This window comes from Mastigoproctus giganteus, chromosome 5 (assembly GCF_048544385.1).
Source record: "Mastigoproctus giganteus isolate SK-2022 chromosome 5, ASM4854438v1, whole genome shotgun sequence".
NCBI lineage: Eukaryota > Metazoa > Arthropoda > Arachnida > Uropygi > Thelyphonidae > Mastigoproctus > Mastigoproctus giganteus.
The window spans coordinates 186,718,167-186,735,050 of NC_143579.1; the positions used below are offsets into that span (position 1 = coordinate 186,718,167).

General features: G+C 38.3%; 1 protein-coding gene across 5 annotated transcripts in view; it reads right to left on the reverse strand.

Moving 5' to 3' along the window:
* LOC150085931 (P2X purinoceptor 4-like) overlaps positions 1 to 16,884 on the reverse strand; it is a 151,036-nt gene that overhangs the window by 132,399 nt on the left and 1,753 nt on the right. For 4 of the 5 annotated variants that reach the window (XR_016546946.1, XM_090373595.1, XM_090373594.1 and 1 more), the window contains exon 1: positions 1,399 to 1,679. The exons of the other annotated variant lie outside the window; for it this stretch is intronic. Coding sequence is in view for 3 of the 4 variants with exons in the window: in XM_090373595.1 (XP_090229721.1) it covers positions 1,399 to 1,529 (131 nt within the window). In the remaining variant the exon portion in view is untranslated. Of the gene's footprint in view, positions 1 to 1,398; positions 1,680 to 16,884 lie in introns of those variants that run through there. 5 annotated transcript variants of the gene reach the window in all.

Here is a 16,884-nt window from a genome sequence, read left to right on the forward strand (position 1 = left end):
TGTATGCAAATTATTGAAACGTAATTTAAGATCAAAATCACTGAAATCTATAAAATTCAACTCTAAATGATAAATGCTTTTACTGTTGATAAGAATAAAAACGTTTTCACCATTTGACTATTGCCGTTCAACAACGAAAATTTATTATTACAAAAGTAAATTTTGCTTTCCTAATGGTTGACGCATCTCCCGTTATGGACTACCATAAATTCCTACTCACTTGAACAATCCTGGGTTCACAGTCGTTGCACCAACAGCCACTAAAAATTAATAATATCATTCTGCGAAAGCTAAAGGAACGTGTTTGTTATAAATAAGTATATTTAAACAATAGGAAAGATTTCATATTAGTGTTCATTAATATGAAATATTTCTTAAGGTTTTTTTTTTTTTTCTGAAATTCAAAATGAGTGACCAATGACAAATCGCACAATTTTTTTTAACATTTTGAACCCCGTAATAGCTTTGATCCTATATTTCTATTTTTACGTAATGAAATACCCCAATTTAACTCACATTACTTATTTTTTAATGAAAAAACTTGTTATATAACATTCGTGAAGCTACCTTCCCACCAGCAACCCATCCTAGCATTTCATCCAACCAGTCATACCTTCTGACTACGCATGAGCGGTGTCCCCTACTGTCAGGCGGACGCTCTAAACATTGGTGTTATCTTGTTCGACCCAGGTGAAAAGTGACCACAACGAACGTCTCGTACATCTAACAGTTTCGGCATTGCACTGTAAACATTTCACATCATCTCTCAGTAATATCCTGGATCCCATGGACTGTCTGACGCTTTTCCATTTCAACTATAGAACTTTTCCAGACTTTACGAATTTCTACATATACATTGATGGAAATAACTGTACGAAAATTAAACATTTTTATTTTTTCTAATTGTTCTCTCCCCCACCCTCCTCCTTGCAGCGTGTAACTTGGGAAAGAACTGAGGTAAATGCCCGTTCTTTAATGGACGTTCAGTTATAAGCAATATAAAATAATAGGCTTAACACAAAATGAACTGATTGTTCTGTATGTATGTATGAGAATATACTGTATATAATTATATGTTATTAATTTTAATAATTATTATAAATTAAATTATGAGTTCAATATACACGTATACAGAAAAGTACAGACTCTAAACTCTCTAATGGGGCTCACATCTGGTGAGTATGGACTTGGCACACCCAGGGTCCTGAGCTAGATATCATCATTCTTCTGTTTCTTGGTGATTCCCCTCTCTCTCTCTCTCTCTCTCTCTCTCTCTCTCTCAGGGGAACTCGGGAATTTTTTTTGGCTGGTGCAGCATAAGCCTCAGGCTTCCTTGCATCATAAGGGTGATAATAATAACGTTTAAGGATACACAAATGAGTAGTGAAGAGTACTTACCCCACTATATAAACTACTAGGGCAAACTGAATGAATCTGTGCAAGATGCCCACTTTACGATTCTTAATTTGCACAAAAGTAATTGTGTTATAATCAAACACAAAGGAAATAAATTCACGGATTGGGCTCATGTCTTAAATAAACCTTATATACGTTATTAAACACACTAAAATTTACAGAGCACACAAAGATACCACGACGACTGAAAAGCGCAATATCACTGCTTCCCAAAACTGTATTTATAGAACAACACAGAAACGTGGCTGCAATCCGCATCTCTGCTCCTCTTGCTCAAGTAGAAACACGAAGAAAGACTAATGACATGTGAATCACACACACAGACGCATCGTCTTCATGTTAAAATTCATTCATAGCTTACAAAGTCAGAAATTGCTCAAATATGCATGCTGTATATGGAAACTATTTATAGAAGAAATTATGTTTAGCGTTTCTAGCACGCATTGAACTTTATTTTATGATATTCATTATTACAAAACATATCCCAAGTGGAGTCAACTCAGAGGCGACTAGAAAAAATAACCAAGAGGTTTGTCATACAAGGCCATAGAACCCAGCGAGACAATAAATTAGATAACAGCATCTCGGGGGAAATTTTCAAGAAAAGAGAATACAAGTACTGTACTGCAAATTCGATTACTTCACACAGGCCGAAGAACTTTAAACCAGTGTCTCTCAACCTTCAGTGGACTGCTGAACACACACACACACACAGTATATAAATTCCACTTTGAGAGCATAAATATTTTTAAATTAATAAATAGATGGCTTTTTGCATTAAGTAAAAATTTATTTTAAAGCCATTTATTTACTAATTAAAAATTGTTTATGCTCTAAAAGTGTAATTTATCATTTTATATTATCGTACTACCCCCTCTCGGCTATAACTGCTTAGAGCTCGTTGGAGTGCGGGTCCCATACCTTCTACGTATTCGCCATATTTTAAAAACCGTCCCACGGGTTAGCCACATTTTGGTTTCCCAATTTCGTAAAATAGGCCTTTGTCCACCTCACCCCACGGTTCTTTACACTGAGATAGGTGCACTGGTGTCTCACTGTGCTGAAACCGTAAGTTTTCACCATCCTGAACCCATAAATTCTAAAATTTCTTATACCGTACCACTATAACGCCCAAAACAGTAATTTCTATATACTGTATATATAGATATATATATATATCTTTTTTGAACGATCCGGAAATGAACCAAATAAAATCTAACTCATATTTACACTGACAGTACTTGTAAAGAAATCATATAAAATTTATTCCTTCGAGTGGAATCCGAAAGGAATGAATTTATTTTCATGAATGATAAGGCAACATTGAATTCCGTTGGTGGGTAGAAAAAATTATTATAAATTATTATAAATAATTTTTTCTACCAATAGAATGGCCAAGAGATCTCTTGACCTGAATCCTACTAAAGTTTACATAACTACCATAGCTCCCCCTCCACGAACGGCCTTTCATCTGTAAAAATCGATGCGGAATATCCATTAAATTCATCAGTGGGGTTATCAACAGTTAAATCGCAACCACTACGTAAGAGGTTCATTCTAATTTGCTCTTTTTTCTTCTTCTACTCCTTTGCTCTTCTCCCTCTTCTAGTGATTTCTCATACTGAGCCTTTTCCAGTTTAACTATTTCTGTTGTACTATTAAGATCTTATTTTCAGGGCAGCTAAAAATATGTGCACAAGAACCCCAGGAAACCTATATCGAGCATTGCTTACAACCGATACGAAAGCCGTTAAGCGGTAAAACAAAATCAAAAAAACAAATCAAAAACAGAAAAAAAAAAAAAAAAAACTGAATACAGTACTGTATACTAAAATAAGCAGAGGTGGTGGGCGAAAGGATATGTCATACCTCTACTTCTGGCGATTAGGGAAAAAAAAAAAAAATCAATAAGTGATCTAAACATTGACTATTTTCCAGAAATACATCATCGAAGCTACAAGCTTTCATTAGTGCGTGGTAGAAATCATAGTTGTTAAACGTTTTGCAATATCAGAGCTATAAGAATAAGTTGCGATAATTCTTTAAAAAACCTTGGAATACCCAGACTGCTGAAAAAGTAGACATTGTAGGAAAATTTATGACAGGAAGGAATTCTTTTCTGATAACTTTTTTTTTTTTTTTTTTTAATTCGCAGAACTCTTATTCGTTTAAAAAGCTACATGCTACATCAACAGAGACTCATTAAGGTTTGGAAGATGACTCACAATCACTCTGAAACTACAAATCAGTAAGGCCATACAGGTAGAGTTGTCGTGCACTGCGAATAAAGCAAACTTATACTCGCTTCCGTACAACATTAATTCTGATATAAACAAATATTTTACACGTCATGAATAACTTAAGGTCATCGGTGTGCGATGTTATGTTTGGAACTTTCTAGGAGGGGGGTCATATGCTGCTCAAATGGCGCTGAAGACAAACATCAACCCTGTGAAATTTCCCTTGAGAAAGCATCTGTAGCCGAGTGGTCAAACGTGAGGCTAACACGCGGTTCAGTTGACCGTGGCCCACATGACTGCTAAATACAGTGCTATTCAATCTATCTTGTAAACTCCTCTACCGATGTGGCCATCCAGAAGTTGTTGTTGTTGTAGGATTTTAAGAATATCAGCGACTCAGATCATATTGCGTCATATATATTATGTCTGTAAATTGCGAGTGTTCTATACTCGATTTGCCTATTTACGGGACGAAACATTCGAGTTTCTGGAAGAAAAAAACATGGCACCCTCGAAACCAACTAACTCAGCCACGTTATGAAAAAAGTCCCATAAAAATTGCTAGCGTCATTGACCGATTCGAACTCATGGCTTTTCCACAGGTGTGGGGAAGACGGTGCATAACCCCACAAAGCTCCAGAAGTATAAATAGAAAATTTATTTTATCTATTCTTATAAAATGTCCTTGTATCTTTTTTGAGTACAATGAGCAGATTACCAGAATTTTTTTTGTAGTATTCTAGAATTTTAAGGAGGACTGTAATTGAAATCCTATCATGAGCTGATTTACACCCAGGAAAATTACTCCAAGCTACGTTTTCGAATTGAATGTTTTCTGTTTGTGAGTGTTTCGGACAGGTTTGGGATGGTAAGTCTACTAGTGATAGAGTTTATGATGAAAGCAGCAGTCAATAAATCAGTCCAGATAACCATTCTCAAAAACCTTAAGGAAGGTGCAACGTAGTGGGATCAGGTGAAAATCCTTTTAATGTTTTAACCCTTTAAATATTTGGTTTCAGTTGTCGGTGTCACAGTAGCGTGTCCAGATATGAGGAACACAAGCTATTCTTAAAATTTTACTGAAAATATTTTAATAAGCATCCACAGAGAAAACAATGTAAATTTTGTGTTGTTTACTCTGAGGATGCTCTGCTTTGTGGATCAACAGGGTAAAGCTATCAGATCAACCGTTGATTTGTTTTCTCTCCTATTAATAACCACTATAACGCCGTATTATAGTGGTCATTATAATCAGTGGATTCTCCTTCTTGACGTTAATTTAGGATCAAATTGCCAAATGCGTACGGGTACTGGGAAATTGGAACTGGAGTTATCATTTACTGACGTTTTATGAGTTAGCGATATTGCATCATTTTAATACTCAGCAACCTACTAAAGTAGTACATAATTAGCATCATTTAAATATATCTCATATTGTGAATACCTTCGCAACGAGTTGCCATGATATTGCAATACCTCGAATAAGTAACACTTCACCAGTAGAGAAGACTATTACCCAGACGACACAGTTTCGAAGCTTGTTGGCTTCTCCTCGGTGGGTGGACAAGTACCCTGGTATTGTAATGATGACAACCCAGTTGTGAAGTATTACTCCACAATATGAGAGATGCCTGATGGTATGCAACTGGTTATCAGACTGAAAACCTTTTAGGGCTAAAGCCTCATGTTGCGAGCAAGTTTACTGACGTATGAGTTAGTGCTGTTGCATCATTTTAACATGCAGCAACATACTAAAATACACAGGTGTGCAAAACTTAAGGACCAGGCAGGTTTTCACCTGTAGCTTCTCATAGGAGTGGCCTGGATATGGGAAAAGCATACCAAAGGAACCTCGTGAGGTACAGAAATGATGAAGGAAACAACACCGACACAACAACCGAAACAAAACGGTACAGAGGACTTTATTCAAATATGGCAACATAGCACTGGCTGCCATGATACAGATGCATCACTGCCAAAGATGGAACAAAGGGAAGAGGTGGTCCTCAGTAGGAGATATGGCTACCCCAAATGTCGATGCAAGCTTTGCACTGTCCATACTTCGAACAATATTGTTGAGAAGTTCTTGCGATAACATCGTCCATTCCTCTGTCAATGCCATCTTCAGCTGGTGACCATTTTCTGGTGGGTGTGGACGTGCCGCTAGGCGTCTCCCCAGAGCGTCCCATATGTGTTCGATGGGATTTAGATCGATGGAACGGGCAGGCCAATCCATACGAACAATGTCCTCACTTTCCAAAAGCATATCAACAGCTGCAGTGCGATGGGGTGTGGCGTTATCATCCATAAACACGAATTGGGGGCCAATGGCGCCTCGGAACAGACGCACATGGGTACTGTAACCGTGCACCGGTTACAGTACCGCCTTCCAGTATCTGGAGTTGTGTACGTCCATCCAAGATAACGCCTCCCCGGGAGGGAACTCCTCGACCGCCATATCGATCCCTTTCAGTGATGTTTGCGGGGTGATACCGTGTGCCAACCTCTAGCCAGATTAGCTGACCACCAGAATCGCTGCTGAGACTGAATCTACTCTCATCAGTAAAGAGTACCTTACTCAATTGCGCTGCTGTCCAGTTCTTGTGTTCGATGCACCACTGTAAACGGTGTCTCCGATGGGCAGGTGTTAAAGGGACACAGCGTACTGGCCGTCGGGCAAACAGTCCACCTTTGTGGAGTCGCCTGGCCACAATAAACCGCGATATCCTGCGTCCTGTGCAGCTGGTTTGCAATGGATCCCGCTGTCTGGTGTCGGTCCCTCTTGGCCTGTAGGAGCATATAGCTGTCATCATTGGGCGTTGTTTTTCGTGGACGACCACTACTGGTCTTTCAAACAGCTGTACCTATCGTTCTGAAGGCCGACCACGCACGTGACACAATGCTATGGGCGATACAGAACTCTGCAGCCACACTCCTCGCACTTCGACCTTCCTCGAGCTTCCCAATTATTCGACCCCGAGTAAAATCATCCAGATGTTGTCTACTGGCCATTTCATTGTCTGTAGGACTGTATGAAACCAATCGAACGTCTGTAACAATCGTGCTCACCATTAAGTAATTTGCACATAACTGCCGAACTGCTACTTTTATCTGTTTATGTGAGCCCTCTCATCACGATTCAAATTTTTGCATGTGCACCAGCTTTCTACTGAACGGCCACAGTTATGCAAATCGCCACAGGCTGTTTCGTTTTTGATTTTGTGGTTGTAACCTTTAGAAATAGTGCTGGTCATTTAAGTTTTGCACACCGGAGTAGTGCATAATTGGCATCATTTAAGTATATCTCATGTTGTGAATACCTTCGCAACGAGTTGCCATGATATTGCAATAATTGGCATCATTTAAGTATATCTCATATTGTGAATATCTTCGCAACGAGTTGCCATGTTATTGCAATATCATAGCAACTATGATATTGCAATCATAGATATACTTAAATGATGCCAATTATGTATTATTTTAGTAGGTTGCTGCATATTAAAATGATGCAATAGCACTAACTTATACGTCAGTAGACTTGCTTGCAACATGAGGCCTTAGCCCTAAAAGGTTTTGAGTTATCATTTACTTAACTTTCACTAAAGGTGCTATCAGCTCGTGTATAGTTTTGTTCACTTGTCCCCTTTGTAATGAATTGCAAATGGATGCTTTGAGCATAATAACTTGGTAACTATGTGCCTATTGTTGGCAAAGCCTATTTGTTTTATGAAAACTGCATTCTTCTTTTTAAATTCGGTAAAATGAATGAGGTTCCAGTACATTTTCGTTTCTTGTTATTAATTGAAAAAGACTGTCTTGAGATCTGCAGAGAATCATTGCTTTGTCCATTTAATTAGTCTAATAGTTTTTTGATGCCCCTTGATTTACCATTGACAAGCAGGAAGCAAGACTATCAATAACGTTCTCAGATAGGAGGGCGAGGGAAAAATCCAAATTAGCCACGGTAAGTGAGGTCAACGATTTGGGACACTTTGAATACCAATTTTGAAACCCCATGAGCTCATAATAGCAACTTCCCTAAGAAAATTAGGTGTACAGACAGCTTTAGTTAGAACTTTATCCTCTTTGGAGATCATCGACTTGAGCTTAAATTCACGGTTAATTGGCTTATGGTCCGAATCAAAATTAAAAGTTGGGACAGTAGGGTCCCGAAGTAGGTTTCATTTTGATTCGGACCATAAGAACGACCTTATGAAACAGTGGAAGAATCAATTAAGCCCCAAATTATCCGTGAAGTGAATAAAGCCATTTCTGTATTCCGAATGCTTGAGGAAGAACAAACTGATATCACCGGCGAGGAGAGTGAATATCAAGAGCTGAAATGGATTGCGAGATGTGAGTGGAATTTATCCATAAGGTCTTGAGTATTCAGGTGGAAGATAAACAAGACATAATTGGATTGGATGGTTTTCACCTGTGTAAATGGGGACGAGGGGGGGGAACATTGATGTCTACGCCTGACACCGACTAACTCAGCCACAAAGTGAAAAAAGTCCATAAAAGTTCCTCGCGTCATTGACGGGATTCAAACACGGGCCTTTTCCACTCGGCGTGGGGAGGACGGCGATTATAACAATTGTGCTACCGCACAGACTTTCTTATGTAAAAGTGGCACGCAGCTTTATCGTTGGGGCTACTATTAATCATGCGCGATACTGAAAAATAACTATGGAAAATAATCAACGTGCCGCCTCGCCTTTCCTCATGAACAGTCGAAGGTACGTGATAAGATGAGTTTCCAATCATAACGTCGACTTGTTTGTTGAAAGTCATCCAGATTTCCTGGAGGCAAATAACGACCAAATCTTCTAGAAACAAAAGCATTAGCGGGGAGTGGAATTATTGCCAATGCTCCTAACATTTCGAGTGAAAAATTTTAGGGTGTAGGGCTTCAGTACCTTTTGATACATTTAGTATAATTCATATTCAACGGCAACAGAAACGCTGGTATCTTCCCAAAATTCCCTAATCCTTTCTCCAAAGGGGCCAAAGGTATGGATTAAGTTATAGTATCTCGACTGAGTTGTTATAACTTAACCCACTTTTAGAACATGAGACTTGATATTGTTGATAAAATTAAACTGAATAAATAAATATAAAGTACAACAGCTACTGAGATTACCCGTCACCACCAAATACGGAGGATGCGGAAAGGTCAGGGAATGACCACCGCATATCCCTGAGCAATATGGCCTTAGTTGCTAATGCTTCTAAAAACCAAATAACAACAACAGAGATTACCGTTCCAAATGAATTTTTCAATATGTCTCTATAAAGAATGAAAAGTATAAAGTCTGTAAATCAATCTGTTAAGTCATTCAATCGATCATTTTTATTGAAACCGTATACGTTATTTATACCTTTGTCATTACTAACTGTGTTCTTTTATCTTTGTTAATATTAATAATAATATTAATAATAATATTATAAAAACGTTTTGACAATAAAGGACATCAGAAGCGGCCCCTGGTCTATCAGCGCCCTGTGAGAGATTTTTGGTGCGCCCTCTCCAACTTGAAATTTACATTAAATCAGTGAATTTTTGGGGAATTTTGAGCCTCATAAATTTTTACGCCCTGTTCTGGGGAATCGATCGATCGTGCTTAAGGACATTACCTTGAAAAGTGAATACTATATTTCGTGACAATCCTCTTCTTGGTGTGAGGCACAAACTCATCCTCCCTTATAATTCAGAAAATAAAAATTTACTCCCTGCAGAAGCTCATTCTGAAGGTAAAATACAAACACTATGTTTCGGTTTACTTCTTTTCGAATAGTTGCAATGCTTTGAATGCACTGAATACGTTCTCTCAAGCCTTTGTTCACTACAAGCAAGTAATAGTGTTCTATTCAGTTGAGTTCCGACTCGCTAATTATAGGAACTGGGAACTGTGACAAATGGCATTTTTGTATTTTAATTGGACTACTCAAATAGTTGAGCGCAAGCCACTGAACACACGTACAGCTGTTTGTTAAGTAATTGCACATTGCAATATTCCTAACGTTTTCGCAAGCTAGGGGTTCTCAAAGTGTGGATCGAGCATCCCTCTCGGGAGGATCATTTATTATTTTTTTTTTTTTCTAATTTTTACCTCATATTTTGAATGTTTTTATTTATTCATTCCCAATTAAACGGTTTCTTTTTATAATGCTGAAAAGTTCTATCATTGTTTTATGTGATATACAGATTAAAATTTGATTATTTAAAGTGAGCAGAGTAGTATATTTATTTCTTTCCCTGCTCTAACCCAAATGAAATCATTAACTTTATTCATGGCGGGGATTCCACAAATTTCTTTATCATTTTAGGAGTTCGCGATATCGTGATATCGCAAAGGTTGACAGCCCTAAGCGAATTAGAGACTAAACTGGTATAACGCACTAATGTACCTTAACTGCTCCATTAGTATGTGATACTAATCTGGTGATATATATATAATACAATAGTCTCCGAGACATAGCCACATTCTGTATTTATAATCAAGATAACAATATTCGTTTTTATATTTTAGATTCACCTTCCTTAGTTAATGGGAAGAATTAGTTTTGTAAATATGGAATTTCTTAGTGGTGGTCATAATCCAATGATAGTAATCGAGAGATCTCCCTCTGATTATACCCATCACTATTATGATCTTTGAGAATTTCTTTTCACAAAGGAGGTACAAGAGCTTTTTTCTAACATTATGGAGGAGGTCTTAATGGTTCAGGTGCTAATTCGGGAGTTAGGGGAAACAGAAATGACACAGCCCCCCCCCCCCACTCGAGAGTATCTGTGGGCGATTCTGTAATTACTTTATGCACGGAAAACTACATTAAAATAGGCGCAAAATTCATGATTGAAATAATCAAGAAAAAAAAAAAAGACAGAAAAATTTAGGTAAGGGAAAGACAAAATACATAATGTAGATTATCAGGTATTCATCAGAAATTCCTGATGTCGCCGTCTGCCACTCTTTCGAAGAGGTCTAGGTTCGATTACCGTGTCTGAGAGTAGAGGAATTCTTTAGGCTTCTTCAAACGGGGCTGTAGTTGTGATCTGAGGCGGAGGGAGCAAGGTTCCCCTTCCCCTTGAGTTCTTCCGTCGGCTCAACATGCAGATTGTCCCGTGGACAAACACCTCGGACAGCCAAAGGGCCAGTGTCCCGTTTCAGGATTAGTCACTCAATATGGGAAGTTTGGGGGGAAATGGGAGAAGGAAGCGGAATTGCTTCCATACCCATAGCTACTGTCATTCTGACAACGATAAGATAAAGGCTGCTTCTGCTCTATTTTGTCTTATTCTCAAAAAAAATTATTCTTTTTCTTCTGCTATATGGGGGGGGGGATTTGTTGCTTGCCCTCAATTAAGTTTTCTGACTTTAGTAGCTTGGAGGTTTTGGAGTGAATTTTTTCTAATTCGATTTCATCTTTCCACAGAATAAAGATAACAGTTATGTAAATCAGCTGCTTTTCCCTAATGATTATTCTTAATTAATTATCTTAAGTTGCTAAGTAAAGTACACATAGTATGCAGTACCAGAAAGAATATTAAAATAAATACATTTTCTGTCTATACTCCGGGACGACCAAAAACGGTCAGAGGAGTTCACAAGACAGACAGAATACAAGAAATAGCACTGTCTTTAGCAGTCACGGGTTGAACCCCGGTCACTCAAGGCACGTGTACTTATGCACCCGCGCGCATGACCACTCGGCTACGGTGACATGGTCAGGTGTATGAAATTTAGGTATGATAAATATGATTAATGGTGCATGTAACATACAACTAAAGAGTAAAACAAGAGTTGAACAATATTTGACATGTTCTGGGACGTAGTAATTAAACAACGTTAAAATATAATTGGAAAGAAAAAAAATATATATATGACAGTGGCTACGTCCCCTAGGTCCTAGGTCATGGTCACTGCCTTACGGGGAAGAAATCAGCTGCAAAACACTAATTTACATAGCTACTGATAGTAGTACCCAGAAGTTTTGTGTTGGAGGGAGAGAAGGTTCTTGCGTTCCAAAACAAAAGGAGGAAAAAATATGCATATTTAAGATAAACGATGGTAAATGATATTTCTGGAAAAACTGAGGGTATTATATATAACGAATATATGCAATTCGGCTTGATGTAGCCGAGTAGTCAGAGCAAGGGTGAAGCAGCACCTGACCTTTGAGTGGACCGTAGTTCTTACTCAATACGATTAACGATTGTATTGGTGATTTATTGAACTCCTCCCACCTGGTGGTCGTGCCGGAGTATAAACAAGAACTATTGAAAATATGATTGGATTTACATTGGTAGCTTTTACAAGCGTAAACACATAACAGTATAATATTTAAAATAAAATGTTCTGGGATGCTACTGTGAATAGTTTGTCTAGTCTTCCTTGAATTTATTTAAGCTATCAACTTCCACAACAACAGATGGAAGCTTGTCCCAGCAATTAATCACCCGCTGGCTAAAGGCAAACTTCCGCATATCTATTCAGCAACCGTCCTTCTTCAATTTAAATTTGTCCCCTCATGCGTGTGCGGTCTGAGCAAGAGGAAGAATCCCGTCAAATTTTCTCAATCCATTCAAAGTCTGAAACAGATTACCTCGCAGGTGCCTAGTCTTCAGACGCTGCAATTTTCAGAACTTAAGCCTTTCTTGGTAAGAGCACCAGCGCTGACCACAAGCTTATTTAACCAGTTCTGTCGAACAGGGGCCCCGCGTTCAAATGGTCTAAATCAGCGTTTCCCAAACTTGGGTCCGCGAAACGGTGGTCGACTATACATATATATGCATGCATATAACATATGCATATGTTATTTATAGGGGTTCGCAAACTTTTTTTGATTTTTGAAAGGGCCCGTAGATCTCAGTAGTTTGAGAACCACTCTAAATAATAATATTATCCGCGTCTTTTCGGCATTTTTATCAAGCGGTGACGATATAAACATTATCTCATTCCAAGAAATGTAAAAATTAAAAAAAAATTAAATAAAAAAATCACTATAACAAAAATACCCCGTATAAGTTTTGCACAGTATCCCAGGGCCACGCAAGTAATCCTTGCACATGGTCTCACAAATATTGGGGCGGCCCCGAAAGCATCCCTTTGTTCCACTCACCAATCTCGTTGACCTTCTCTGTACTCGTTCCAGCAATCGGATCTCTCCCCCTCCTATTATTTTTTTCACACCTTATACACTCTTATTTTGGGTTAACTCCCGTCCCCTTTTTCTCTAGGTTTAGTTTATTTTACTTTACTCTCCTTTTGATGTCATTCTACAGGGTGATTCAAAAGTCTCATTACATAGAGAGAGAGAATGGTCAAACTGTCACTTTATTCACAAAACATGCTCTACAAGGATCTTCCATTCCTTTAAAAACGTGTTTTCAAAGGAATGGAACATTCAAACTCATGTTGAACTCGCGTTAATACATCTGCTGTAGTCGACCGGGCTAGCCGCGTGGGTAAAGTACCGGCCCAAGAACCCAAAGATCACGGGTTCGATTCCCGCCTAGGGCTTGGATCAAAGTACTACAAAAACCTTGGGAGGTGCAATATGGCCACAGAAGCCGACGCGCCAACAACTACCAAATCAAAAAAAAAAAACATCTGTTTCTAGTTATATTATAATGATATTCAGAATATGGCTGCATTAGCGCCTAATGATACGGTATCTGCTTCTGTCTTTCTTTTATTACTAATCAAATCTTTCAGTCTTTAATTTTATCTCATTATTTCATTCGTTAGTGTGTGTATATATAATTTTTATGTAAATGTGAAAATTACTTTTCAAGCCTAGATTTCTAAAAATCAGAATAGCACCAGCTTATTAGTAAAACGTTATTGATAGCTAACAGATGGTCTTATAACTAAGCTTTAGTAAAAAGCGAAAAATGGTCCATCGTCAGCAAACTACAATTCTGCCCCTCCCAACTAGGTCTTCTCCCACGTGGTATTAACAACCATATTATATCTCTGGTTAGAGATGGTCCTGGCAGTATGGAAGTTTCTCTATTGATCGTCGGTCATCTGTTCCTGCACTATTTTGGACTGATGAGTTGCTTCGTCAATTCCAGTGTTGCAGTTCTGAAAATTTTTGTTGCTAATTAGCTCTTTGCAGTTGTCGTAAAGCAGTCTTGAAGGTCTTATCTCATTAGGTTTTTTTTACAAAACAGAAATCGCAACGTAACAGTTTTCAGGAAAAATTGCCCACAACACACATGTACGTACACGCGCCAACTAAGAGGAAAGAAAGGAAATTGGCTCCAAACTCTGTCTGCAAACTGGAAAGGTAAAAGTATAGCTTCACCGTCCCCTCTTTCTTATATTTTCAGTTTGTATTTCTTAAAATCAAAAGTCGGCGCTGATGCGCACGCACATGCTTTTTTTCTCTTACACGAGAAGGTTCTGTTATGAATATTTCTAGAGCGTGTGTACATGACGCTAGGAAGAAAGTTCAGACATACAGCTTGGCTTCAGCTATTGTCGACATACCTGGACGTCTAAAAATCGACTTCGTGAACGAAAACGTAACGTTGCTATTTTCACTTATTATTTTTGCATATTGCAGACACATGAAGAATTAATGCGAGCAAAGTATGCACAAAAGAATCAGTTCGTCTTTCAATTGCTGTTTTCTTTATTTACCTTTAAGTAATCAAAACTTTTCACGCGCTTCCACTTTGTAAGATTAATCGTTTTACACTTCCCCAGAAAAGTACATGGTGATGATTTAAATATATTAAAATAATTTATTATTTTAAGTATTTAAAAATAAAATGACCGTAGTTTTCTGATTGATAAAGAAATAACAGCTGGTTCCATTAAAGCCGTAATAAAATTGTTCAAATTGACTTGCCACTTCCTTCAGCAATATTTTGAACTACTGGTAAATTGTGATAAGAGCTGCAAACAGTTTGTTTCGCATATTGCTTTATATGCTTCTTTTAATACTTCCTAGTTGTTGCTTCCGAAGTTATTTGTTTCAAGGATTGAGAGCATTCAAATGAGTTTGACATCTGTCCAAATACTGTGCGGAACTTCCTATTGTGTTCCCATGCCAGAGATATTTGAAAATAGATCTACGGTCAGAGCTTTTTCCGGCTAAATTTTGGCTGCCTCTTTGAAGAATCTCAGGTCGACAACCTACTTATGGCCAGGTGCCACCAGAAGGGAAACCTATCTTCGTGTTTTTGCTTCGTTTTGAACAGCTTGATGAATTTTGATAAATAGTCGAACCAGTACTTACCTTTATTCTTGAATAAGGGCCGATTTTTTTTGTTAAAGCAAAAAGTAAACCTTTCCTATTACGGACTAATATAGGGGGGGAGGATGTCCGTTGTTGCCAGGGGGGTATTCAGGGGAAGGCAGATGGGGCATATGTCCCCCAACCAAAAATTTGAAATTAAAGAAACAGAACGCAGGAGACGTTCTAAAAAAAAAAAAAAAAAAAAAAACTCTGAAGCCTGGTCGCTATGCCCTCCCTTTCGATGTTACCTGGACCTCGTTGCCATGCCCACCCTTAATAATACCTGGATACGCCATTGGTTGTTGCCGAATGTGTAACCCAGTGGTTTTCAACCGGATGCCGCAACAACATTCCAGGAGTGCCACGTAATTTGGGTTTAAGTTACTTAAACTTATTTTTTTTTAATGTATATATTTATTTCATTATAAAATGGTACCAAATCTTTTATCTCACCTATGTGAGTTAGGATTTTCTGTGCTTACCACCATAAAAACTAACAAGAGGGAAAGGAAAGACTAACTAATATCAAAAAGTTCTGGGAAATTACACCAGGCACAAATGTCTCATTGAAAAGTTACATAAACAAATACATTCCCTTGTACGGTATCTTTTTAATTTAGTGGTGATCTATAATTGATGTTTATTTAGTATCTCTATATAAAGAATAAAATTATTAATTAAGTATATATAATTTGTATTATGAATTGTAATTTTGTTTATAATTATATTATTATAATAACGATCATATAACATATATTTTTTAATATTATACTAGGGGGCTTTTCTCGCCAATCCCCGCGCACACTTTTCTACATAAAATGTAGAGGCATGACGGAGTAAGTCAAATCTTTTCTACGTAAGAGGCACGCTTGTAGAAACGTACTGATGTTCTTCCTCCCATCCTTCAGCTATCTCCCTCACTCGTGCTTTTTTTTTTTTTTCCTTTTGTTCTCCGTCAGGAAGCTCAGGCAACCCCTGATGGAGAGCAGCCAGAGTACTATGGACAGCCTGGCTCACCTCAAAGTGGTGGTGGTGGCGGGCAACGTGGAGTACCACTAGGGGTCCTGCGGCCAAGAAGCCAGCACAAACAACAGAACCAATACTAAACTACACATGCAACACAACACTTTTCTGGCTTTTACAGAGGTTCTGTATTTATCACAAGAGTACTGATGGCGCAGATGTGGGAAACCACAGGTGGCGCCTTACCCAAACACTATGATCGATTTGAATGCTGAACTAAGCTTATTAAACTGTGGACAGTTTTCAAAGTCCATGAGACTGAGCTCCAATTTATGGGTACGCTTTGTCACCGCGTTGCGGCGTGGCCGAAGAACGGAGTGATTGTCCGCCCGAGTTGCGTGATTACTGTGAATGCGTAATTTGCCTTTCTAATTGGATGCACATTCAGTTCTGATTTTAGTGGTAAATGCGAAATTATCATTTGCTTTGTTTAGTCGTTATTGTGCTTTCGGTTATTACTTAGTCGTCGTGCTGCTCTCGGATATTTTGCTCTGCTGCCGTCAATATTCCGTGTTTTTTTTTTTTTTTTTTTTTTTTTGTTATTTCGTGTTCAACCCCAATGCAGCAAGTGACTGCGAAAATGTTGTATGGTTTAGAAAAGGGCGGATGTAAGGCTGTAATTGAATGGAGTTTGTGAACTGCATCAGCCGGCATGCCAGGACTGATTAGGCAAGTTTTCTTTGTACTCCAGTAGTTCTTTGACGACTTGTGTTTCGCAGTTATTGTATTAGTTGTTAGTATAAGATTCTCTTGATAGTGGCGGGAGGTGTGGGGGCAGTAGCCCGCACAGAAGTGGGGTGGGCTGCAGCTTCCAAAAAATAATAAAAAAAAGCATTTTTTTTATTATTTCTCATTCTCATTCTCATTGTTAATGCACTCGAAATCATAAATCGTCTAGTAATGTAAGGGTGAGAAGTATCGGTGGTTGTGTCTGGTGTTAATTTCGGCT